The sequence below is a fragment of the Lithobates pipiens genome, unplaced genomic scaffold (assembly GCF_037356315.1).
Source record: "Lithobates pipiens isolate NorthernLeopardFrog02 unplaced genomic scaffold, aLitPip1_a1.2 Scaffold_13, whole genome shotgun sequence".
Taxonomy (NCBI): Eukaryota; Metazoa; Chordata; class Amphibia; order Anura; family Ranidae; genus Lithobates; species Lithobates pipiens.
In genome coordinates this window covers 6843477-6871206 of record NW_027507718.1, presented here as the reverse complement: position 1 = coordinate 6871206, position 27730 = coordinate 6843477, and the positions used below count along the sequence as shown (strand labels likewise).

The following is a 27730-nucleotide window of genomic DNA, read 5'->3' as shown; positions in this document are numbered from 1 at the left end:
CGCAAGGCACTGTACCAAACATATCACATTTTAAAATTGTGCATACCTGTGCAATGACAACAAATTACATTAATTTTACTATCCATAGGTGATTACCAGTTTAAGGTTGAATATGTTACAGGTTACAGGTTACGATTTACAGAGGTCGTCTTGTGCTAGAATTACTTCAAGTGATCTAATGTTCACGGCGATACCTTGCATGTCTGAGACGATTGCTGCTTGCGTGCAAGTAGGACCAACGAGCCTGTTCACCTATGCTCACGAGCCCAAGGGGACGGGGGCACGTTACATTTTTGTAAATAATATTATTTATACATTTTTTTGGATCACTTTTATTGCTGTCACAAGGAGTGTAAGGAGTGATTACTATAACAAGAGAGCCGATCGCCAGCTCTAAAAAATGGTACTGGGGTGATGCCTGCAGCTGTGGGCATCATCCTGGTATAACCACCGTAAGTTAAGCGACGTATGGATACTGGTCTGGAAGTGATTAATGAAGAGACAATCAAAGTTATTTTTTAATATGAATGTCCAATGGGGAAGGATATTGGTTGGTAAAGTGAGTCATTATATCAGTCCTAATTTATTTAGCTTTCTATGTACACGTCTGTTTTTCAATTTCACATAAAAAATGTAAGATAATTCTGTAGGTGTTATTAGTGAACATAGAGCCTATATGGCCTGGAATATTTTGTAAGAATTTATATAATGTTCTCTTTTTATGAACTTTATTGTTACTATAGGAAAACCAGTATGGCGAAAGTGTAAAGACCCTTTATTTCAGTTATATGGCTATCCTTCGTAAGGTAGCAAATCATGCAGCTCTTCTACAATCAAATTCTAACACCAGCAAAAAACAGGTGTGTTTTCCTCAAATGCAGTTTCATGTGTCTTTTTGTCTTTATGTATGTTATGTTTCACTACTATCATGGCAGGTTTAATTTGATCTATATACAATAATTATTTTAGTTTAAAAAAATAAACACTAATTGATCTGCTTGCTACGTGTAGAAAAACTAGAAAATCTATTTTTTAACTCATAACAGACAATCAGAAATAATATCTCATGACTGTCTGCAATGTTTTTACTACATAAACTAAAATCTGATTAAAGAGCATGTTTATAAAGCAGAGAGAGTGGCATTCACCAATAATTTACTGCAGGTGTGCGTTCTGCTGCTGTATGAATATGCCTTGAAAGCCTAGTAGGCTATCCCCTCTTCAGTTTACCATGAATGCTGCTGCCAGACTCCTCTACCTTACCAACCGCTCAGTGTCTGCCACCCCTCTCTGCCAATCCCTACACTGGCTCTCGATCACCCAATGAATTCAATTTGAAATACTAACTACAACATACAAAGCCATTCACACCTCTGGCACAAGCTACATCACCAATCTTGTCTCCAAATATCACCCAAACCGCCCTCTTTGCTCCTTTTAAGACCTCCTGCTCTCAAGCTCCCTTGTCTCCTCCTCCCATGCTCATCTCCAGGATTTCTCCTGAGCCTCTGAAACTCTCTACCTCAATCTGTCAGGCTGTCTCTTACTCTTGCTGTCTTCAGGCAATCCCTGAAAACTCATCTCTTCAGGGAAGCCTATCATGCCTCTAACTAATCTTTTACGATTTCAGCTCATTCCCCAAAGTTCCAACCTTTTGTACCACCTGCCCCACCCTATTAGATTGTAAGCTCTTCTGAGCAGGGCCCTGTTAATCCTCTTGTATTTTATTGTATTGGAACTATATTGTCTCCCTTTTATATTGTAAAGCACTCCGTAAACTGTTGGCGCTATATAAATCCTGTAGAATAATAATAGTACACACAATGATATTATCAGACGAATGATCGTCTGTTTTATTTTTTTGAATGGTAGTCTCATATCGAAAATTAATAGGTTACTAAAGTACGACATTAATAGGTTACTCGTACGACAGAACAAAACAATTGGAAATGATGTAATGTATTTATATTGTATGTTCGGATGAAAACTGTACTGATTAAAAAAAAATCGTGGAAGCTGGTATTGTACGAGAATTTTCGTATTTGTCCCTTTGGAAAATTTTGGACGAAAACTGTGTACGAATGGTCAGATTATCGTACGATCGCTTTGAAAACTTATTTTCTGATCATGTATACAGGGCTTAAGTTTCATGAGCTACTCTGCTTGCAAATCATCATTGCTCTTTGTAATAGTTTAGGAAATAACCTCAAAGCTTTTATGTCACTACTAGATATTAACCTCTTGCAGACGAGCAGCCGCAGTTGTACTGCAGCAGAATGGTTCGGCTGGGCGAAACAACGTTATGTAACGTCGTTTCGCCCTGTGGCCACTAGGGGCTCACGCGTGCCCTCTACTCGTCCACGGAGCTCGATGCGAGTCACCGCCGGGCTCCCGCGATCACTCAGAGCACACGAAGAACCGGGATCTGTGTGTGTAAACACACAGTTGCCGGTTCTCTGAGGGGAGAAGTGACAGATCGTCTGTTCATACAGAGTATGAACAGCAATCTATCTCTTCCCCTACACAGTCCACTCCCCCCGTCAGTTAGAACACACTCTAGGGAACACCTTAACCACTTCATTGCCCCCTAGTGTTAACCCCTTCCCTGCCAGTGACATTTTACAGTAATCAATGCATTTTTATAGCACTGATTGCTGAAAAAAAGCCAGTGAAATGTGTCAAAATTGTCTGATGTGTCTGCCACAATGTCGCAGTGTCGATAAAAATCGCAGATCGCTGCCATTACTACTAAAGAAAAAAAAAATAATAATAAAAATGCCATAAAACTATCCCCTATTTTGTAGACACTATAACTTTTGCGCAAACCAATCAATATATGCTCATTGCGATTCTTTTTTTTTTTTTTACCAAAAATATGTAAAAGAATACATATCGGCCTAAACTGAAGAAAAATCATTTTTTTTATATATTTTTTTTGGGGGGGGGGGATACTTATAGTAAAAAGTTAAAAATATTGCGTTTTTTTTTTTTTCAAATACCACCAAAAGACAGCACTATTTGTGGGCACTATTTGTGGGAAAAAGGGACGTCAATTTTGTTTGGGTGCAATGTCACACGACCACGCAATTGTCAGTTAAAGCGACGCAATGCCGAATCATAAAATATCCTCTGGTCAGAAAGGGGGTAAAATCTTCTGGGGCTGAAGTGGTTAAACACATACCAAAGATATGTTTTGATTAAAACCATACTGAATGCAGGACACTAACCAGTATCTTTTGCACGTGAGAATGTTTTTGAGTCAAAGCTGCTTTTCTTCCAAGTCCGTGGCAATAAAAAAGCAGCTTGAAATAGCTTAGAAAGAAGTCAGAAGCAGCTAAGAATTTCTCTTTTCCAATATTTTTTATTATTTTTCCAATAAATAAAGACGTGTACAAAATGTAGTAAGGTTGACACATGAGTACAATCATCTCCTTTATATAGAAGAAAGAAAGAAAAAGGAATACATTATATAAAGAGGGAGGAAGCACAAATGTGAATCAAAATTCCCAACTTTATGTACAATAACATATAAATCAGCCTATGTGACTTCAAATATTAGAAACCATGCATGCAAAATCTGCAGGCAAACAAGGTAACTACAAGTGAGTGGGATCCAATGTGTCAATCTGAAATAGCCCAACTCGGGCATGTTTTCTGTAACGTGAAGGACATCCCTAGAGGGGGATCCCCTCCGTCCCAGTTCAAATCTCGGGCACTACATTGCATGGGATGCCACAATGGAATAAAAGGCAGCCCCTGCACAAGATTGGGGGTGGGGGGTGATAAAAGACAAAGAGAAAGGAAAAAAGTAAAACCAAGAAACCATCTGTTTTCTCATAAAGGTAATGATAACATTAGACATTTTGACAAAACTTAATTACATTTTTTTTCCAATATCAGCTGAATGCACCTAAAACATTTTGCGTTTGGCTATAACACACAAGTCCTGCAGCAGACCTAGTTGGCATCACAGCATGCAAGTTAAACTGAAATCTGTTTTGTCCCCCCTTTAATTTTTATCTGTGTTTGTGGTGATCATAGGAAGCTCATATTAAAAGAATCTGCAGTGAAGTGTTCTCCAAGTTTCCAGAGTTTGTCCAGCAAACCAAAGAGGCTGCATTCGAAACCATCTCTGATCCGAAGTACAGTGGAAAAATGAAGGTCTGTCAGATTTCTGCCATATAATAACATTTATAGACCTGTATCAAGATATTTCCAGAGTTTATTACCATTTAACTAAAACCATTGTCTTGCAAAAAGGTATCATTCTACACATAGACTGATTTGCTGTCTACTGATTCCATTACAAACCAACTTTCTAGACGTCCTTTGTTTAGCCTCAGATGAGTGAATAGCTTGTAAAATAGAGCAATATGTTTCAGTTAGCTTTAAAGCCAGATAAATGTACAGATAACAGATTTTGTAAAAATATTGAAACCTTTCTGTGTGCATTTGTGGACAGTAGTACAGGTTGCTTCAGTAAAAAAACAAAAAAACGATTTTTAAGGTTAACTTGTCATAGAAGAATTTTTCCCAGCTAGGGCACACTAAGGTTAGCTTTGGAGAATGAAGAAATACTACATGACCATACTGTGCAGTTTTCAGTCTAAAGACTACATGTCAAGTTCAATGACTCTTATGATTGAAATGATATTGGTGTATTTTTCTTTGGCAGTTTGAGCCCCTCCTGCAGGCATGATTTAAATTCTATTTCATTAGGTTTATAGTATTTGCGAGTGGGTAACTGTGTAGATGATGTAAATATTTATAACAGAATAAATCTAATAGTTTAAATATTTATTACCCACTGGGAGCGACTAGCATTGCCGGGGAAGAAGAATTTCTTCTTTTTTCTCCATTTCGCGTTGCGTCAGCAAAGTCACATTGAACTGACATTGCCAGATGTGGACATGCTTTTCTTAAAAATAACAGTATCCTCATTATACACACATCCCCACATTGCTTACTTCCCCAGCAGAATAACATCTTGTGAGGGAGTGTAGCTGGCATCATAGAGTATGACAAGACTATGAGAAGTTAGCCTGTACAATAAACACAAAGATGAGGGAGGGTAAAACACACATTTCACAGATTATTTGAACAAGCTTCACTCCAAGAAGGTTTTCCTTTGATAACTTGGCAGCATTGCAAGCTGACCATATACAAGCATATGTTATAAGCTTTTCCTTAATTAGTGTCTTTTGCCTGGACGCTGTGTCCTGTAATAACTAATCGTAGAGTCTAGGTGAGGTAAATTATTTGTATATTTTTCAGTAAGTTAAAACTTTCAAACTTCTGCCAAAATGTAAAAGATTTATTGATTTGGTCACCTACCTGTCTATCTCCTCTGTCCTCCCTGACAGCATAGGGCCTCAGGTGTTGGCATTGCAGAAATACGTCCATGGTTTGATTTCAATTAGGGCATGGTCTGCGAGGAGTGCATATGCTCTTTTTGTGGTTTTCCATCTTAGCGCAAAAGACAGCCTTGTAGGTGATACTTTCGTTTTGGACATGTTCTTTGTTCAGATTCCATGACTGAGGTTTACAACCACTTTAATAAATCAAACCTGCCAATATAAGTCTACAGACAGCAAGCAAACTAGTAACCTGAGCTCTGCCCAGGCATGGCTTAAAAAATGGCATGGCCTGCATAGGGCAAACTTTGGCCTGTACCTGAAATTTGCAGCTCCACTTCTCTACCATTCGGGGGACTGTAAAAAGCACATTCTTACTTTCACTTCACCCTGATACAGAGATCTTTTTATTCTAGAGTTATTGTACTCACATAAATGTGAATTTATTGTTAGTAATATAAAACAGTTCTAAGTTTGAAGATAGACAATGGCATTGATAATGAGAAACAGAGCCTCATATTTGCCCAGTGTTTAAGGTTTAAAATCGTATTCGCTTTAAAATGCTTTCGAGTTTTCTGCGTCATTAGTGTTGCCACCATTCCTGTGTAAGGTTTTCCAGCTTTAACAGTAATGTTTGGATACTTTGGTTCATTGCTGCCTTGTGGTTCATTTCCAGGTCCTTCAGCAGCTCCTAAATCACTGCAGAAAAAACAAAGACAAGGTTCTTCTTTTCTCCTTCTCCACAAAGGTGAGCACCATATAGCGTCCGCCATGCTTGGCTGAGGCATAACTATTGATTGATAAAGCAAAAGACTTTCCGTGCAACAGCTGTCAACCACATTTCCTTCCTTGCATTTAATACATAAGTAGCATTGAAGTGTGTAATAGGCAATTTTATGGATAGCAACTAGAATCCTTAATGCTTCCAAATTAGAGGGGAAAAAAAATAGGTTGCCTTGTTATAATTTGTACGGAAAGCTGTCAAATTGAAAACACATATCAGCTCTAAAAGTGTCCACATGTGTACAGATCTCTCAGAAGAAATATTTGAAATGTACCTGTTCTCTATAAAGCTACCATGATTCCATCCTTTGGATTAAAACTAGCTCTCCTGAAGTATGTTACAATTTAGTATAAATATTTAACTTTTCTTTAAAGCTAGACAAATACATATTTTGAAATAACTAAATGTGGACTTCAGTCATAACAGGAGTTTATACCTAATGTATATATGGTCTGTTTCAAGGAATTTATGCAATTATAAAAAATTGTAAACATGAGTGCTCTTTACTGGTTCACGTTCCCTAAGCAATAGTTTTGTACGTTTACAGTAAAATAACAAATATCCATCTTTATGCTGCTGAAAGTTCCACACATGCAGCTGTATTAAAAAATAAAAAATAAAATAAAAACAGTCAGTAGATCATAGTGTGATCATGTGTTGCTATATACAGTGAATTGTTAGGCAAAAGCTGGCCATAAATAATCAGTTTTCCTTCAACCCAGTGGGTTGAATGAAAAAAAAAATGACCCTATTCCCCCCATCCACACATTCGACGTGGGTTGGGGAATCTCTCCCACTGTTCTATTGCGTTCTGCCAGTGGGGAGTTTTCCCCGCCATCAAATTAATACTGATCAGTGTTGCCAGCTATAACCAGTGTCACTGATCATTCAGGGGTAAGCTCAACAGGCTGGTTGATTGGTAGTTTGACATCTGTACAACCAGCCTGCACATACATGGCTTGAAATTCTTCTGATCCCTACTGAACTGGCTGAATTTTTGATCCATGTATGACAACATTAGTTTGAAGGTGAATGGACAAAATAAAAATGTTTATTGGTATTGTATTTGCTGAACTATGTAGTTTAAATACTGTTGAATGACTAAAAAATGAACTTAAAATACTATAAAAAATAACCAGTTGCGTTTCTCTGTTATGTTGCTTTTTGTGCCAAGTAGTGTCTGTTCGGTAGCTGTACACCAAGCTAATTAATTACTGTATAAAATGACTTGTCTGTAGTTCTTTAAATGTCACACTTATTTACATTTAAAGAATCAGTTTACCGTTACTTAAAGTGTTACTAAACCCAGGACCCTGCATTTACTATATCTGGTCTCCCACAGTACACGGAACATGGAAATGCAATTATTTTAGTAAATACAAACTGCTAAGTAAATACCTTTTCTTATCAGCAGTATATATCAGTCTTCAGTGGCGGCTGGTGGGGTTCTTTTTGCGGGTGCGGCAAACAGCCTCCCCGGGCCGCTGGTGGAGCGATGCTACCTCCCCCGCAGCACTAGCACACTCCCCCCACTCGATGTCCGCGTGGATACCCGTGATCATCTCACAGAGAGGAAAAATGGGGAAATGCTAATGTAAACATTCTGCCTAGTGACACTGTCACTGATCAATACTCCCTGTAATCGGGAGCGGTGATCAGTGTTATGTCACACACAGCCCCCCACCCCCCCCCCCCACAGTTAGAATCACTCCCTAGGACACACTTAACCCCTACAGCGCCACCTAGTGGTTAACCCCTTCACTGCCAGTCACATTTACACAGTAATCAATGCATTTTTAATTGCACTGATCGCTGTATAAATGTGAATGGTCCCAGAATCATGCCAAAAATGTCCGATCTGTCCTCCATAATGTCACAGTCATGATAAAAATCGCTGATCGCCCACATTACTAATAAAAAAAATGATTAATAAAAATGCTGTAAAACCATCCCCTATTTTGTAAATGCTATAACTTTTGCGCAGACCACCCCCTGCCTTTACCTTGGATGCGGGAGAGTGTGATGAGCTCAGGGAAAGCTTCTCTGGGGTGTCTCCTCTCTCCTCCTGGCGCTAGGCATCCAAAAAGCTCGCCAGACGTTTTGGCCAGTTGGGAAACAGGTTTCATGCCTGCTTCCCGATTGGCCGGGAGTAGGATTAGTGTTGCAACAGCGAGGAGGAGGAGTTTTTTATACTGCACTGAGCTGTCCTATCAGGATCCAGGACCCCTGACCCTCTGTCTGGCCCTGTGCTGATCACATGCACTCTTCCAAGAAAAAAAAATCTCTAGCAATACACACCAAACTGAGCATATGCCGCCTGACTCCATAAACTGTGTTATTTGGACCTGTTTTGGAGTCAGTGGAAGAAGAGGAGGAACTGTGCATACAGGATCAAACAACCTTTTTACACAATGCAGAGGGTAACGCCACAGTGGGTATAACAAGCATGCTTTACTGCATAAACAGTTTGATTTTACTGTTGTGTGTAAAGTAACACTTTAAGGTGACCATAGATGGATCTGAATTTGCCCAGTTCAGCAGGGACCCAGAAACTCACAAACGAGCAATTGGTTTTGTTCCATATCCACATTTGTACAGTCTGTTCTCTGCAACTCAGCATTTTGCGAGAGTGAAAGAGGCATGCGTGGGTAGGGAATGAAGCAGAGTGTGCTCATTCACGAGTTTCATGGGGCTGTGCATCCAACAGTTGTGCATCCTGCTATCTGAGGGACAGAGCAGGGAGGACAATGAGTATCTAAAACAGTAAGCATTCTATTGCAAAGCAGAGCACAGCATTTTAATGCACTAAGAACACTAATGCATAGAAATATATTTTTGTAAAATGTAAGTAAATTTAGACTAACCGTTCAAAACATGGATTTAAAACAATAACTGTGCCTTTTAGGTGCACATCTTGGTTTTCACTACTTTTTTTTTTTTTTTTTTTGAATATCATGAACATTAGCTTCTAGATATATTGGAAAGATACTGCATGGCATCAGGACTAGAATATCGGAGACTTGATGGAAGCACCAAGCCAGAAGACAGAGTAAATATTGTAAAGGAGTTCAACAGTGAGCAAGATGTGAACATTTGTTTAGTTTCAACTATGTAAGTCTCACTTTAAATGTAAACTTTTATTAAGTTACAAATTTAGTATTTTTTGTGGTAATTGTTTTCCTTGTGTTATTAAAGGGCAGGTGGACTAGGACTTAATTTTGTTGGTGCAAACATAGTGGTCATCTTTGATCCAACTTGGAATCCAGCAAATGACCTCCAGGCAATTGACAGGTAATTGTCCCCTGTAACTTTGATTGTATCATTTATGTTAAACTCAGGAAAATTATGGAGGTGACCTAAAGAGATTCTGTCGCCAGACCATTGATTTCAACAACAATCTTCCCATGATATTATATGTGCATTTAATATATTTTATTCATGTTATATACTTGTAAATGCCGCCTTGTGTAGATACCTAGAAGCATTGAGATGCTGCTGGACACTGCCATCTTGGATGTGATATTAGTAGACTTGGAGCTATGATTCAAGTGATTTGTCCTTTGGGTATTGTACTTATTCCTCAGCAGATAAATAAAATGTCATGTAGGGAGTAGAGAGCGGAGGAACTAGGCCAGCATAGACAGTGATTAGACGCTCCTAGGAGTAGTCAAATTTTCTAGCAATTTCAATGGCAAATTGCAGGTAAAAAAAAAATGTATATGGAATGGAAAACCCCTGTACATAAGCAAATAAAATACTTTTTCTGTGCTTTCATCTGCAGTTTTTAACAGGTTAGTGACACTGTCACTGATCAGCGCTCCCTGTAATCGGGAGCGGTGATCAGTGTTGTGTCACACACAGCCCCTCCCCCCTACAGTTAGAATCACTCCCTAGGACACACTTAACCCCTACAGCGCCACCTAGTGGGTAACCCCTTCACTGCCAGTCACATTTACACAGTAATCAATGCATTTTTAATTGCACTGATCGCTGTATAAATGTGAATGGTCCCAAAATCACGCCAGAAGTGTCCGATCTGTCCTCCATAATGTCGCAGTCATGATAAAAATCGCTGCCATTACTAATAAAAAAAAATTATCAATAATTTTGTGCGCTATGCAAGTATTTCATTCATTCATTCAATAAAATGCCGTAAAACTATCCCCTATTTTGTAAACACTATAACTTTTGCGCAAACCAATCAATCGCTTATTGAGTTTTTTGTTTTTTTTTACCAAACATATGTAGAAGAATACGTATCAGCCTAAACTGAGGAAAAAAAACATTTTTTAATATATTTTTGGGGGATATTTATTATAGCAAAAAGTAACAAATAATGCTTTTTTTTTTTCAAAGTTGTCGCTATTTTTTTTGTTTAAAGTGCAAAAAATAAAAACTGCAAAGGTGATCAAATACCACCAAAATAAATCTCTATTTGTGGTAAAAAAAAGGACGTAAATTTTGTTTGGGAGCCACATCGCATGACCGCACAATTGTCAGTTAAAGCGACGCAGTGCCGAATCGCAAAAAATGCTCTGATTTTTGGCCAGCCAAATGGTCCGGGCCTTAATTGGTTAAAGGCTGAAAGGCCAGTGAAAAAACAGGGGTTCAGTATGGAAAGGCATCAAGAAGGAGGTAACACCACTATGGGGAATGTAAATGATCATATGGAGCACTTTAACCACTTCCCGTCCGGCTCACGCCGATATACGTCGGCAAAGTGGCACGGGTGCGCAAAACAATGTACCTGTACGTTACTGCATTATCGGCGGCTAGCGTGCGTGCCCGCAGGACCCACAGACTCCATGTCTGCCGGTGGCCTGCGAACGTGACATGGAGAGGCAGAACGGGGAGATGCCTATGTAAACAAGGAATTTCCCTGTTCTGCCTGGCAACGTGGCAGAACACGCCCAGGGAACACACTTAACCCCTTGATTGCCCCCTAGTGTTTAACCCCTTCCCTGCCAGTGACATTCACATGGTAATCAGTGCATTTTTCATAGCTGTATAAATGCAAATGGTCCCAAAATAGTGTCAAACGTGTCTGATCTGTCTGCCGCAATGTCGCAGTCACGATAAAAATCGCAGATCGTCACCATTACAATGAAAAAAAAAAAGAATAATAAAAATGCCATAACTCTATCCCCTATTTTGTAGACACGATAACTTTTGCGCAAACCAATCAATATACGCTTATTGTGATTTATTTTTTATTTTTTGGGGGATATTTATTATAGCAAAAAGTAAAAAACATTGCTTTTTTTCTAAATGTTCACTCTTTTTTTGTTTATAACTCAAAAAATAAAAACCACAGAGGTGATCAAATACCACCAAAAGAAAGCTCTATTTGTGGGAAAAAAGGATGTCAATTTTGTTAGGCTACAACGTCGCACAACCGTGCAATTGTCGGTTTAAGCGGCGCAGTGCCGTATCGTAAAAAAGGGCTTGGTCAGGAGGGGGTAAATCCTTCCACAACTGAAATGGTTAATACATCCCTCAAATAAAAGTATCCACTAATCCAATTTTGTATATAGCAGAACAGACACGTTGTGTCTAATCCCAAAATCCGTGCAACCATACATATGAAAATAAACAATATCAACACAGTAAAAAAAAATCATAAAAAATGTCCAATCAATAGTCTGAATCCAATACGCACCAGTGTTAATTATGACGTCAAATTTCGATTTAGTTTTAGTCATAGTCTTTTGGCTAAAAATGCAATTATAGTTTTAGTTGTATTTTAGCTATTTGAATTTTTTTAGTTTTGGTCATATTTTAGTAGACTAAAATAGTGTTAATTTTGTTAATGAAAATATTTACGTCAAAATTAACACTGACAAACACAATTTTTTTCCAAGTCCTTCATTGTGCAATCTTCACTTTCTATATTCCTATGAAAATACACACTCTCTTCACCCAGTTCTTAAATCGTTACTAAAGGCTATTTAAAAAAACAACAATTAAATAAGAAACATGTTATACTTACCTACTCTGTGCAAAGGTATTCCTCCTCTTTTTGTGTCCCCCACTTGCTATGGCAGATAAGTGGTCTCAGGTCTATAGACACACATAGATTGGCCTGGTCCCGCCCCCTGCTCCCTCATCACTAGATTTGATTGACAGCATCAGGAGCCAGTTGCTCTCGCTGCTGCCTCTGTGTCCATTGAGGAGAGAGCAGCCACGCTGCTACCGGGCACAGCTCTGGATCGAGTTTTGACTCGCTAAGTATTCAGAAGGGCTTGGGTGAGGAGGGAGTAGTAATCATATTCAGAAGGGCTTGGGTGAGTAGTATTAATCTTGGAAGGTTTTTTACCTTAATGCAAAGAATGCATTAGGTAAAAAAACTTTAGCCTTTACAGCCACTTTAAAAATATTCTGCCCACTTACGCAAATGGACCCCTTTAGTTTAGAGGAGGTTTATAAGTTCTTAGATCCTATTAGGGTTAAACTCCACAGCTCACTCTCCATCAGACCATGGTTCAAGTATAGGGGAAAAAACAACAAGACACAGTTCACTACAATCTTTAATAAAAATCAAATTGCCCCCAGGTGCATTTTTTACCACTAGGGGGAGACTGTTATTTGAAAACATATTAGATATTAATAGTAAAGTGGAAGACAACCCAAAAACCACCATAAAGAGACAACATTTAGATCAACAGCAAAAAGCAAAAATGTTTGTAAGGTAAAAGCCAAAGACCTTAGAGAAAGAATGTTAGAGGAATTATGTCTTCAAGATTAGACAGCGATCAAGGGGTGGTTGAAGAAGAATAACATTAACCCCTGAATGCAGGTTGAAGGGAGATGCAAAATAAAACAGCCTTTTTAAAATCAATCTAATAGGAGAGGGGGAAGGAGACCTTATATTTCAATGTTTTTATTGAAAAATTCCAGAAATAACAAGAGTAGCAGGTAAACATGGGCCAATGCTTGGATTGTCACAATGACAAATATACGTATACATAAGATATGTTTAAGAAAAAAATTACATGGTCCATGAACATAAGGGAACAAACAATAATCATAGGATGTTCTCAGATAAACCTGCTGAGAATAGAAAGCCCAACAGACAATATCAAAAAGTAGTAAATGTATATTTAATCTAACAAAATGCAATTCTAAACAATAGTCAGGATCATCACCATAAAGTACAGGAACCTGAGTATGGTACGGGGGGGGGGGGTTGAGGGGAAATAGTGGAGAAAGCCCCATACACAGTATCAGATTTTCTGCTGATTTTTTCTTTAGATTTACCAAAACCATGTAGTGCAAGGGTCTGCCTGATTGCATACAAACTTAAACTCCTAAGATTTGACCTCATATTATATGGTTTTGGTAAATCTGAAGGAAAAAAATCAGCAGAAAATCTGATAGTGTGTATGGGGCTTAAGAGGTAATAGGGGACCTTTTGTACCAATTCCTGAGAATATCAATGTCAAAACTTAATGAAGTTCTAAGCCCCTGTACACACGGTCGGAGATTTTGCCAACCAAATCCGTCGGATTTTGCCCGTCAGATTTAGTCCGACGGATTGTGTCCGAAACTGTTGCATACACACGGTCGGGCCAAGTTGGCGAAAAATCCGATCTTTCAGAACGTGATGACGTAATTTAGTTACGATGGGACTACATTCAGGCTAGTAGCCAATAGCTTTGATGTAGGAATTTGATCTGAGCATGCATGGCACTCAGTCCGATCAAAATGCTATACACATGATCGGATTAGGTCCGACCGGCCCAGTTGGTCGGGAAATATTTCCAACATGTTGGAAAATTGGGTCGGACGGAGATTCGGACGGAATCAGTCCGATGCATACCACACACAGTCGGATTATCTGACGACACGGTCCGATAAGACGCATTCCGACAGATTCTCCGACCGTGTGTACAGGGGCTAAGACAACCCAATATGTATTGGAATTCAAACAACATAAAAAGAGAGGTGGGGGGAGGAGAAGGTAAGCAGAATAGAGGAAAAAAGAAATAAAAGAAGGTCAGCCCAGAGCTCATTAGGAAACCAAAATGTGACAGATCCATGGGTCTCAGATTTTATAATTTTTTTTTGAGTTATTATGGAGTATGTGAGTGAGTTTGTTATTAACCATAATCCAGTTAACTTTATTTTTAACATAATCCAGAGGAATAGCCAGTTGTTTCCAATGCCGGGCCACTGTAGTCCTTGTATATGTGATTAATTTTGTTGATTTCCTAGGCACCTCATTGGTAATTTATGGAGCAGGGCCACCACTGGGGATCTACCGGTGTTTACCCCGTCACCAAATTTATTAAATTAAATATCCGAATCCAGAACCTAATCACCAGGGGGCACTGCCACCAGATATGATGCATTGTCCCCAACTGACCACAACATCAAAAACAGTTGGGTGATGTGGACAGATGCATTTTAGCCACCCGAGTTGGGACCAGGTACCAATGTAAAAGTGTTTTATAGTTGGCTTCAATTAGCCTGGTATTGATAGAGATGTTGGATAAAGTTTAGGCAATGTCCTGCCACTCAGATAGATCGAAAGTAAGATTCAGGTCTTTTTCCCAGTTTTGTTTTGAGTTTTGGTTCAGCGAGGGAAGCATAAACCACAGATAGTCGTCCAGAAGGAGACCTTAAATGGGAAAAAAGAAGGGCACAGTACCAAGTCCCTCTTTTAGGGATAGGAAGATTCACACTCCCATATAAAATAGAAGGCTAAGTGAGGATACACAGTAACATAATAGACATACAGAGAATTCAGAATGAAGGAAAAGAAACTCACGCCCATAGCTGACACAGAGATGTAACAGTCACAATACTACTAGACTGAACATATATGGAATCAGAAGGAGGAAAATCAGCAAGCGCTCAGTTTGCCAAAAAAAACAGTTAGCACCCTAATGAAAACACAAAAACAAACAAACAGTGCACAAAAGTTAGTAATTTAGTGCATATACCAATTATTGGTACACAATATTCATAAACTGTGGCCACTATTAAATCGCATATGAACACACAAATAAATAAGTATGTATAAAAAATCAATACAGAATCAATGTGAAAAGTGCTCTAGTGCTCAATATAATCATCCACGTGAGGCAGGGCCCCTGAAGAGGTGCATGTGCACGAAACGTGTCAGCTGGAGCATTTTCTTCATTAGGACGAATGCTTGGTAATTGTACACATTGAGAAGAAAGGACATCATAGATCTCCTGAAAGAGTGGATTGCATATACAGGCTAATCATTATTAGTCTTCTGGTGAGTGCAATGTGGTGGAGGATTTGCACTTTTGGATACATGGATATAACTGCACCTTTTCCTTTTCTTCATTTTGTATGGAAGCACTTTGTAATTGGGAGTGTTAACACATAATGGCTTTTTGTAACCTTATAGTGGACTATTTGTGTGGACTTTGCACGTGGATGATTATAATGAGCACTTTTCTTTTACAAAGGTTTTATTAGTATTAATTAACAAGTTTACACTCCAATACAATAGGCTGTCATACAAATAACAGTTCAGGTGTTTCACAGTATAGAAGTTATTAAAGAAGGCTGTCGCCCAGGCGATTCTATCATTTTCTGTGTCCGGGAGAACCCGGGTTTTCACATGACTGCAACAGAAGCATGTCGTACAATACAGTAACAGCCCATAGTAATCATCTACTGTTAATTGGTAAAACAAAAGAAAGAAGGAGAGAAAAAGATGTATAATGAGTCAAGAGAAGATTAAAAGAGGTCGTTGAATAAGAAGCAGGGGAGGAGTAGTGAGGGTCAAAAGAGAGAAGGAAGGAGGGTCAAGGAAGAGAGAGGGGAGGGAGGGAAGAGAATGGGCTCGCAGGGTGTGCACCACCGGTCCTTACATTGATAATATAGCAACATCGAATCTAGGAGAATAATGATATGCAATCCAGGGCTGCCAGACACGTAGGAACTTGGCATGAGTGTCAGAAACAACAGAAGACAATTTTTCATTGACCATAACATCATTCAGTCGGTTCTTGACCGCTTCGAAACTCAGGGCTGGGGTTCTCCATGCTCTGGCTATTGTCAACTTAGTTGCAGTAAATAGATGTTGCGCCAATTGGCGCTCTGGGCGTAACAGCGCAGTGATTGGTTTGCCAAGGAGTGCCTCAAACGGGTCCTTTTTAAGATTCACTCGAAGTAGACTACGAAGCAATGCGTACACCCTGACCCATAGTCTGCACACCCGTGGGCACGTCCACCAAATATGGGCCATAGTGCCTTCTTGGGCACATTCCCTAAAGCAAAGAGGGGAACAGGTTGGGACAAAGCGAGCCAGGCGCGTCGGGGTATAATACCACCGGTATAACACCTTATATGCATTTTCCAGAATCGCTACATTGCGCGAGCAGTTGGATATAGCTAGGGTCATTGCCTGCCATTCCTCCGGGTCCAGCTTCTTCCCTAACTCTCTCTCCCACTGTGAATGGTAAGACCGCACTGGAGGTCTCTTCTTAGAAACCAGAGCTGAGTATATCATAGATATCAGACCAGGGGAGTGGGGCCTGGATCTGCAGATGCTCTCAAACGGTGTCAACCTGTATGGGGCGTCCTGAGATTTAATGAGACTCCGGAGGAAATGACGGATCTGTAGATACCTGAAATATTCTCGTAGAGGTATGTCATGTGACGAGCGTAAAACATCATAGGTTAAGATTTTAGTGGGAGTAAGCAAGGAGTGTACGTCGCCGAAGCCATTCATGGTCCACCACCTGAATTGCGCTGTGTCATTAAGGCCTGGAGGGAAAAGTGGGCAACGTAAAAGTCGCAACAGCAGGAGATGGGGAGAAGCTAGCCCTGCCGAGTCCCAAACTCGTAGCGTATGAATCATACAAGGCCCTGTAATCTTAGGGCGATGTATAGGCGGGAGCCATGGTAAGGAAGAAATTGGGACGGGGTCAGTCTCAAGCAGATCAATAGTCGCCCATAGCGGGAGTTGATACGTCTCATGGAGGTGAGAGAGCGGAGCAATGGTAGCAGCCACGTAGTAGTCTCTTATATTCGGGACCGAGAGGCCCCCATTACTTTTGTTGGCGAACAGGATTTGTTTATTAATACGGGGGCGAGACGATCCCCAGATAAATTGCAGGATCTTACGCTGATGGGTATTGAGGACGTGGGAGGGAATTGGGATGGGGAGAACCCTAAAATAGTAAAGTAATTTTGGGAGATAAGCCATTCTGATGGCTGTTATTCTCCCAAACCATGAGAGAGGTAAGGAGGACCATGCCGACAACATATCCGTTAGTTTTTTGAATAAAGGTGGATAATTTGCCTGATATAAAGCCTGATATGCCGATGTGAGACGGATTCCCAAATAAGGCAAAGAGGAAACCCATTGGTAAGGAAAGGCCGACTGCAAGTCTCCCAGTAACTCCACAGAGAGGTTAGTGGACAATGCCTTCGATTTAGATGAGTTAATTTGGAGTCCTGAGAGAGAAGCAAAGGATTGCAACAGTGTATGTAAGTTTGGCAGGGAAGTTCTAGGAGAGGTGACAGAAAGGAGAATGTCATCAGCGAATAAGGAGATCTTATGAGGGCAACCCACTATTTCTATGCCCCGGATATCAGGATGAGCTCTTATTGCCTCTGCCAGAGGTTCCAGTGCCAACACAAAAAGAAGGGGTCACAGCGGGCAGCCCTGGCGGGTTCCCCTGTGGATATTAAAAATGGGGGATTCAAATCCGTAATATTAAATTTTTGCTCGGGGGGAATCGTATAGGGCCGACATCCAAGTCATAAAAGAAGTCCCGAACCCATAGTGCCGTAGGACAGACATAAGATAGGGCCAGGATAAGGAGTCAAAGGCCTTATTTATATCGAGGGAGAGAAGCATGGATTCCTGAGAGCGAGCCTGGGCTATATGTTGGAGTTGAATTATACGTCGAATTGCATCACCCGCCTGTCTCTGTGGTACGAAGCCAACCTGGTCTTTTTTTATTAAACGGGGGAGAAAAGAGTTTAGTCGAGTCGCCAGGATTTTTGTCAAGAGTTTTAATATCTACATTGATGAGCGAGATCGGCCTGAAATTGGCCCAAGATGAGTGGTCACGGTCCGGTTTAGGAATCATCACCACATTTGCTGTCAGAAGATCTGGGGAGAGAGGGCAGCCGTTTTTCACCGAATTGTACATTGCCACCAGGTGGGGGGCTACTACCGATGCCAGCTTCCTATAATAAAGTGCGGTGTACCCATCAGGCCCTGGGCGTTTTCCCACCTTAAGCTCTTTTATTGCTTGTAGAACTTCGGTGAGCTGAATAGCCCTATCCATGAGGGTAACGTGAGCCCCCATTAAGGATGGAAGCGAAAGGCTTTCCAGGAAGTCTGCCGTGCTCTGAGCCGCATTGCCCTCCGGTGCCGCGTATAGCTTCGCAAGGCGATACCCAAATTCTTCCAAAACATGCTTCGGGTTCCCTGATAGGACATTGTTGCGATCTCGCAAGGTTATCGGGTTCAATTTAGGGGTAAAGGTTCGGAGTCTGTTAGCTAGCATACGGTTGGGCTTATTTGCTCTCACATACCACCGTTGGCGGGACCAGCGTAGTATACGCTCAGCACCCTCAGTGAGGCACAGATCAAGCTCCGATCTGGCTAATTCCAGCAACTTACGGTTGCCCGGGGTGGGAAATTGTTTAAACTGCTCGGATAGTGACTCCAATCGGGACTCAAGCTCTTTTTGTTTCATCTCTCTAGCCCTCTTACGGGCCGAAGCCAGACCAATTATCCGACCTCGTAACACCGCTTTATAAGCCTCCCAGAGGACCACCGGAGACTGCACCGAGCCCAGGTTCTCACGAAAGTAGTCCTCCGAAGCCCTAACAATATCCGCTGTCACCCCTGCATGTGAAAGAAGGGAATCATTCATCACCCAAGGAGAAAATCTAGGTCTATCTAGAATAGAGTGGCAGACTACTAGCACCGGGTCGTGATCCGACCAAGGAACAGCCAAAATTGAGGCCGATACCACTAACGGAAGATGACGTCTGAGCATAAACATATGGTCAATCCTTGAGTGAACCTGATGGGGGTGAGAGTAATGGGTGTAGTCCCTGCCCTGAGGATGGTACTCCCTCCACAAGTCAACTAAGTCAAGTGTTTGCAAGGAGGACATGAATTTTTTAGCCCCTGCTGACTGTCCGTTTCTCTCGGGCGGCTGCTTATCTAGTTTGGGATTTAATATAAGATTAGAGTCACCCGCGAGGAGGAGGGTGCCCTTGCAGTGGGACATAAGCAGGGCGCAGACATGGGTCAAGAAAGGCCCCGGATTTACATTCGGGGCATAGTACGTTAGTACGGTAACCTCCGTGCCATGAATGGTGCCTTGGAGCAATAGATACCGCCCATCAGGGTCTGCGATCTGTTTAGTGCAACTAAATGGAACAGATTTGCGAAAAGCCACGAGAACCCCCCTTTGTTTAGTTGAAGCATTTGCAAAACATACCTGAGGGAACTGAGCATCGAAGTACCTAGGATGGGATGTCTCAGAAAAATGCGTCTCCTGTAAACAAGCAATGTCAACTTGTCGTTTGCGCAGATATTTAAAAATCTTCACCCTCTTATGGGGAGAGTTCATGCCCTGAACATTCAGGGACAACCAGTTAATTGTCATTGGGACAACACTGGGCGGCCATCAACCTTGAACCAGCGTACACACCCCGCGAACCCAGAAGGGGAAAAAAGGGATAGAAGCAGTGAAGGGGGAGAAGAAAAAGAGAAGCAATGTAGCACATCAGAAAAGGTAGTAGAATCATGCAATGCTGCGAACATATAACTCTGTAACAGTGAGATTGCTATGGGTCGTGGGTTGAACATCCCACTACCTGGTCGGGTGTTGACTCGAACGTTAGTTCTGATCAAGTACCACATCATGAGGGTGCAGTGGTCCGTCGGAAACCACTCGGCATAACTGAAACAATAACCATGAATATAAAAGAACATGTCAACCATAGCATATCGATATAAACCCCAAAAACAAGTAAAAAACTGAGAAAGAGAAAAAATGTCACCATGCACATCCCCTCCCCAACCCCTCCCCCCAGAAAAACAGCAGTGCATGTGGTGACCCCCCACCCATGAATAAACAGCATGAACCCAGCAACATCTAAGTGGAATCCAAAAAACAGGTGTGTCCATTAACCGCGGGATGGGCGCAAGGCCTCACCCCATCAGGCCAATAGTAGGCTGGAGCCAAGACCACAGGGCTCATACCCACTCTTAACTCACACTATGAGAGGGGAAAAAAAATAAAAATAAAAATTTGAAAAGGGTAAAAGGGAGGTGGGGAATCAAAAAAGCTTATGCAAGTGGGGGAAGGCGGCAGTCTTTATCTGAGTGCAATAATTGTCCAAAAAAAAAAAAACAACAAGAAAAAAAAAAAAAAAAAAAGGGGTCAAGACAATTTCCCTGCCAGTCATCAGGAACCAGCAAGGCGGGCCACCACAGTCCAGGTTTGAAGACAAGCACAGTCTGACTGTAATCAAGTAATGACTAGCTTACCACTCCTCAGATTTGCGGTTCGGAGGTGTCTCGTTCTAGTCCCCTGGTGGCCGGTGGCATTAGTTGCAGCTGGTTCAGAAGCCTGAGGCGCGTCTGCTGTGCGAAAACAGGGAAAAAAAAGAAAAAGAAAAACAAAGCACAAACAAATTAGCAAAAGGCAGAAGCAGCACTCGTCTGACGATGTCCTTCTGTAGAAACTTCTTGAAACCTCTGAGCCTTGAGAGAGCGGAGGGCTTGGGATCCGTGCTGTGAGGATTGTGAGGATCTCGGTGGGGCCCGGGAGGGACCCGGGCGGGCCAATGCTATTTCAGGTTGAGAAGGAGGGAGGTCAAACTGCAGCTCCTGGAATTGTCGTCTCAGGTCCGGCAAAGATGAGGCATGAAACTGACGTCCCAAATGATAAAAAGAGAGTTTAAAGGGGAACCCCCACCGATAGCGGATGTTTCTGGCTTGCAAGACTTGCAGATAGGGCTTCATATTCCGCCTTTTAGCGATAGTGACCGGGGAAAGATCTGCAAACAATTGGAGGGAATGTCCCTGGAATGTAATGTCCGGCAACTCTCTGGCCGCTTGGAGAAGCCGTTCCTTGGTTCTGTAGAAGTGAAATTTTATGATCACAGCTCTAGGGGGGCCTTCAGTTGGCTTAGGAGCGAGGGACCTATGGATACGGTCGAATTCTAGGCGTTCCGTAGGAATATCGGGTGCTAGCTCCTGGAAGAACGCTGTAGCTGTACCCTGAAGGTCTGTGATGGTTTCCGGGAGGCCGCGTATACGCAAATTACCTCTGCGAGCCCTATTTTCTGAGTCCTCAAGTTTGTCCTGGAGAGTTACAAGTTCTGCATTCAGTTTCTCCACCTCTTCCTCATGAACCTCCAGTACTGTGGTTGTCAGGTCCATCCGTTCCTCCAACTGATTAGTGCGGTGGCCTAGTTCTTTAAGACCCTTCACCAGTTCAGCAGACAGTTTGCGAGAGGCTGTGGTGATCTCGTCCCTTACTATGGTACGGAATTTTTGTAGCAAAGCTTCAGAGTTAGCGTCCACAGGGCTTGCTAAGTTAGAGGGAAACTGTGACAGGCTATCATCAGAATGCTGTGTGGTGTCATCAGGTTCTGGCGGTTCGGGCGCCATCTTGCCCTTCCCTTTCGCCTTCCCCCGGACCAGAGAGGATTTCTGTTGTGATCTGTTGCGGGGACGGTTCCGGGGCGTATTATACATACCCGCCGGTTGCCCAATAGCGCTTGCAGTGGTTGGGGTAGATGTGACAAAAATCGTTAGCTGAATATGCCTTATCTGCCAAGTGGAATGGTCCGACAGCGCGGTGCTAGGGAATTATGCTGTCATGTTCCCTGCGACCGCGTATGCACCCCCAGTCAATTTATATAGAATCACATGTCCATCTGTAGGCCCTCCAGGGCCACTATAGTCTGCGTGGATGGTGTGTGGTACAGGGGGGGGAGCAGGACCTGTTTTTGGGAGAGTAAAGGGCCTGTAATGGAGGACTGGGTGTACCAAGATGGCCACCGCTTACCTCAGCCTTCTGTATTTCCTCCGCAGCTCCGTGCGGCCTGTTAAATCCGGTCCCCTCTGCTGAGTTTATGTCCCAGGCCTTAGGGGGCTCCTCCGACTCACGAGGGATGCGTTCGTGTCGCCGCTATCCGCGTGGCCCGCGGTACTCGAGCGCGGAGGCTTCGGCGGCCGTGCAGGCCGCAAGATGGCGGCCGGCGCCCACCAGATGCAGCAGGCCTCGGGCCTGATCGCGGGACGCACCGCCGGTCCGGAGCCGCAAAACGGCTGTGGCTATTCTCCTGGGACTTGCGGGGAGCGAGGTAAGGTGCCCGCCGGCCAAAATCTCGCCTGGTAGCGGCGGATGGTAAGGGATTGTTTTTCGGCCGGCGGAGCTCAGCAAGGATGCGTCCTCTCCCCAGCACTTCCGGTCACGCCCCCTATAATGAGCACTTTTCATATTGATTTTGTATATGTACTTATTTGTGTGCTCATTTGTGATTTAATAGTTGTGACAGTTTATGCATAATGAATTGGCTGTGCTGCCAAAGTTTGTTTGTTTGTTTTTTTATATATGAAATCAGACTAAACAAACAAAAAATAAGTGCAGTGCTCACTAGTAATATAGGCTAAATAAAAACCAATAACCTATATTCACCCTAATTAAAAAAAAAATATTTCAGTGCCATTACACCACAATAATAAATACAATTCATAACAGGCCTACTCTTCAGAATTATACAATACTGTTCCTTATTAAAATGTGACCCAAAAATATGCTTTATGCTCTTCAGTGCTTAATCTTGATATGCTATTCCACATGAATCCTGCATGAAAAATATTGACACACACCACCACTCTGTGTTTCTTTCCCAATTTATAAATAAGATGGACTCTCAGCTTAAACAGTAGGATGTGGTTACCATAGATCCATACCGTGCCTTTTCCCTTTAAGGGGATATATATATATATATATATATACCGTATATACTCGAGTATAAGCCGAGATTTTCAGCCTCTTTTTTGAGGCTGAAAGTGCCCCCTCGGCTTATACTCGAGTCACCGCTGTCTGACTGCTCGATCAGCGTATCGAGCAGACAGACGGCGGACATTAAAATTCAAAAGCCGCGCCTCCTTCTCCGCCTCCGCCTGTGATAGGCGGAACACTGAATTTCCCAGCAGTCAGTGTTCCGCCTATCACGGACATCCGTTCATTCTCATACTACGGACGAGTATGAGAGGATGTCCGTGATAGGCGGAACACAGGCTGCTGGGAAATTGAGTGTTCCGCCTATCACAGGCGGAGGCGCGGCTTTTGAATTGTAGAATGGCCGCCGAGAAGAGCGGCGATCCTGGAGCGGCGATCCATCGGCACGACACGGGACGGAGGAGGCACGGGACGGAGGAGGCTCGGGACGACGGCGGCTCGGGACGGAGGCTTGGGACACAGGTAGGCTGGACACACACACAAGGCTGCACGGACACACACACACACACACACACACACACACACACACACACACACACACACACACACACGGAGGGATGGATGGATGGATGGATGGATACACACACACACACACACAGGGATGGATGGATGGATGGATACACACACACACACACACACACACACACACAGGGATGGATGGATGGATGAATACACACACACACACACACACACAGGGATGGATGGATGGATGGATACACACACAGGGATGGATGGACGGACACACACACAGGGATGGATGGATGGATGGATGGATGGACACACACACAGGGATGGATGGACGGACACACACACAGGGATGGACGGACACACAGGGATGGACAGCCATGTCTCACCCTCGGCTTATACACGAGTCAATAAGTTTTCCAGTTTTTTGGGGGTAAATTGGGGGCCTCGGCTTATATTCGGGTCGGCCTATACTCGAGTATATACGGTATATATATATATATATATATATATATATATATATATATATATATATATATATATATATATATATATATATATATATATATATATATATATAAATAAAATAACACCACCTTGTCTCCTGCACTGCTCAGTAGGTCCTATTATCTGTAATAACATCACTCTGTTTCCTGCACAATGCAGGTGGGCATAGATACTGTATATCTCCAAAGTTTAAATGAAATTGAATAGTGCACTCAGTTTTTAAATGTTTATTTAAGATAAAACATTGAAAGGTACACAAAACCTGTACACAAGGATTAAAACTCATCCAGAGCTTGTCCTTGTCTCCTTTAGTGTTAGCAACTCACAGCACTTCCTAGTCACGCTGTGATGATGTCATAAAGCTCCATCTATGCAAAATATGAGCAAGTTGTTTCCTTGGAAGCCAAGATACTGAATTTAAGGAAGCAGCTGACAACACTGGGTAGCACTGCCAACCTGAAAGGAAGTTTGGACCGTATCGGCAGGTGCTGGCAGGGGCCAGTTCAGAGGTGGGTGGAGATGGAGGTGCAGGCACTAGAACAGGGTAGATGGATGATAGACAGGAAATGGGGAGAGGCAAAGTCCTGAGCTGACACATTCCAATAAATATACCCAATGCTGTTGGGTATGTAAGTTCAAGAGTGGCATTGCTGGAGCAGAATGACTTCCCTAGCTGCCAGGGAAACAACTGCTCCAGTGAGGCTAAGGACGCAATTATAGGAAAGGATAGACAGATACTGGTTGTAGGGGACTCAATTATTTGAAGGACAGATAGGGCAACAGATAGCTGAACAGTATGTTTACCGGGTGCTCGGCTTCAGCACATAGCATATCAGATGGACAAATTGTTGAATGGGGCTGGGGAAGACCCAGCTGTCATGGTATAAACTGGTAACCATGATAAAATTAGAGAAAGATGGAGTGTCTTACAAAATTATTTCAGGAACATAGGGGCTATATTAAAGAAAAGTACCTCCAAGACAGTTTTCTCAGAAATACTGAGTGTACCACACCAGAGAGCACCAGGAGCTTAGGGTGCTTAATAAGTAGCGGAGGAACTGGTGCAGAAATTAGGGATTTCGGTTTGAGTTCATGGAGAACTGGGCTGACTTTTCAGTTGGTTACCGGCTGCATAGCAAAGAGGAATCGGAGAACTATAGCCAGCAGTTAGCGAAGGGCATACAAAACTAAATGGCATGTACAAAAAAGCTAGGAGGTCTAGTTAATAGAATGGAAATACTGGAGCTGTTGATGCTCATGGAGGATTTCAACTTCATGGGAATATCAGAAACCTGGTTGGCAGCTCACATGAGTGGCTTGCAACTGTCCAGGGGTACTCCTTGTATCGGAGGGACAGGGAAAGCAGAAGATGGGTTTGCCTGTATGTCGAAAGTTATTTGCTAGTGAACACGAGGAACGACATTGCTAATGAGGCAAGGGGAAGAAAGGTAGAATCCTTGTGGCTGGAGCTTCAAAGAGAAGAAACAAATGGCAAATTAATAGTGGGCTTATGCTGTAGGCCCTCTAACCGGAAGAGGAGGAGTCTGATCTCCTGTCACAGTTAGCAATGACGGCGAGGCGGGACAATGTTATTATAATGGGGGACTTCAGTTATCCAAATATTGACTAGGCTGACGGAAATTTTCACTCATTTATGGCTCGTCATTTCCTCAATGTCTTGCAAAACAACTTGATGTGTCAATTGGTGGAAGCCCAAATTAGAAATAATGTATCCAATAATATAGGAACCAAAGATTTAAATAAATAAAGGGGACTTTCAAGGCACTGTATATAAGCAGGCAGCAAAAAACACAATTCAAGTTAAAATATAGAAAATTTATTGGCCAACTCATCATTAAAATCATAAGAATTGTGTTTTGTGTACTCCCAATGATTAACAATTTACAACAGCCATAGCAGCACTTCAGCACACATAAGGAAGTCCATACACAGTAGAAATTGACTATATTTCCTTATAGGGTTGCATGACTTCACGCATCCAGGCTTAACGTGTTTTGCAGCTCAAGCTGCTGCTTCTTTAGGGCAAATTATGGGGGTATCACAATGATAAAAATTTGAAGTCAAGTCGCGCATCATCCAACTTTCCAAGCCATCACCTTGGCGTATCTGGCAACTCAACCCCAATCAAAGGAAGGGAAACTAGAAGATAACAAAGACCTGAATCCTCTGTAAGCTCAAGTCAGGTGATGTTTATTCATTATGGTTGAGAGAGACAGGTCTTATCAGAGATAAAAACACCACTAGAATGCAATATTCCTAAAAATCAAATGCACTCTATAGTAAACGAAGGAGAGTATACTTCAAACCAGGCTCCAGGACATATGGATAAAGTCCTCGGTGAGGAGAACCTACATCAATAAGGATTTTGTATACTGTGGTACCAAAATCAAGAAAGTAAAGTAACATCCAAAGATCAGAGTAAAAGCTGCAGGTAAACATTCAGATTGAAAGGTAATTTTCAGCAAAATTAAAACGGATTTTTTTTTATCATCTACGTAGTAGTGTAGATGGACCAGTTATTTCTTTCACAGTTCTTGAATGGTAAAGCGGGCTCCAAGTATAAGAAATGGGAGTTTAGGCATGTCACTGTTTAAAAGTATCACCAAAGAGACCATCCCTGAAAGGCCAAATCAATAGGATATACTTTAAACCTTCAATCCACTGTCTCCTGTGCATAAATCAAGTACTCTAACTAAGCATCCATGTAGTCCACAAATAAATATAAAGATATTTTTCATCAATCTGAGGACTAGAGAGTCAACAAAAGGTAGACTAATTGTCTAGAACAGTGTTTCTCAACTCCAGTCCTCAAGGCGCCCCAACAGGTCATGTTTTCAGGATTTCCCTCAGATCAAACAGCTGTGGTAATTACTAAGGCAGTGAAACTGATCAAATGACCTGTGCAAAATAATGGAAAGCCTGAAAACATGACCTGTTGGGGTGCCTTGAGGACTGGAGTTGAGCAACATTGGTCTAGAAATCCCCTATTTAGGGTAAAATTCTGCTTCACATGATTAGGAGGAAGCCATAGGAAGCTCCCAGTCTTCACACAGGATGTTTTCCTGAAAGAAAGATACAAGGAAGGTCTTTGTAGCAGTATAAGCCTTAGGAGAGTCCATATCTAGCAGATTTAACTCCTATAGGCATGGCTGAGCATACAGCGTTAGATTAGTCATAACATTAAGCATGTCAGGTTCACTAAAAACATTTAAAAACAGATCCCACAAGAGGAGGCTGTGAAGTAGAATTGCCACATCATCCCTTTATTCCAGGACACATATTAATTACACAGGTTCTGAGGCTGATTTAATGCAGATAAGGCACCAATTAGTTTAATTACAACCTTAATCAGCCACAGAACCTATGTAATTAATGTGTGTCCTGGATTAAAGGGATAATGTGGCAACCCTACTGTGAAGGTCATCAGAGTCAGAAATAATGATAGAAGCCTTAGACATACTTAGGCAGTCCATTGATTTGTCAGTTTTTTCTTTTAACCTGAGGGTTGAAACAAAAAAACTGACTCGATTTCCCCATTCACATATACAATGTGGATGGGGGAATCCTCCCCACTGAGCTATTATATGACAGTGGGGAGA

The 27730-nt window shown here is 42.1% G+C and overlaps 1 protein-coding gene across 1 annotated transcript in view; it reads left to right on the top strand.

Moving 5' to 3' along the window:
* ERCC6L2 (ERCC excision repair 6 like 2) overlaps positions 1–27730 on the top strand; it is a 232897-nt gene that overhangs the window by 86229 nt on the left and 118938 nt on the right. Inside the window, exons 8-12 of the mRNA XM_077474805.1 lie at positions 744–860; positions 4042–4161; positions 6031–6102; positions 9104–9249; positions 9334–9429. Coding sequence (XP_077330931.1) covers positions 744–860; positions 4042–4161; positions 6031–6102; positions 9104–9249; positions 9334–9429 — 551 coding nt within the window. The remainder of the gene's footprint in view (positions 1–743; positions 861–4041; positions 4162–6030; positions 6103–9103; positions 9250–9333; positions 9430–27730) is intronic.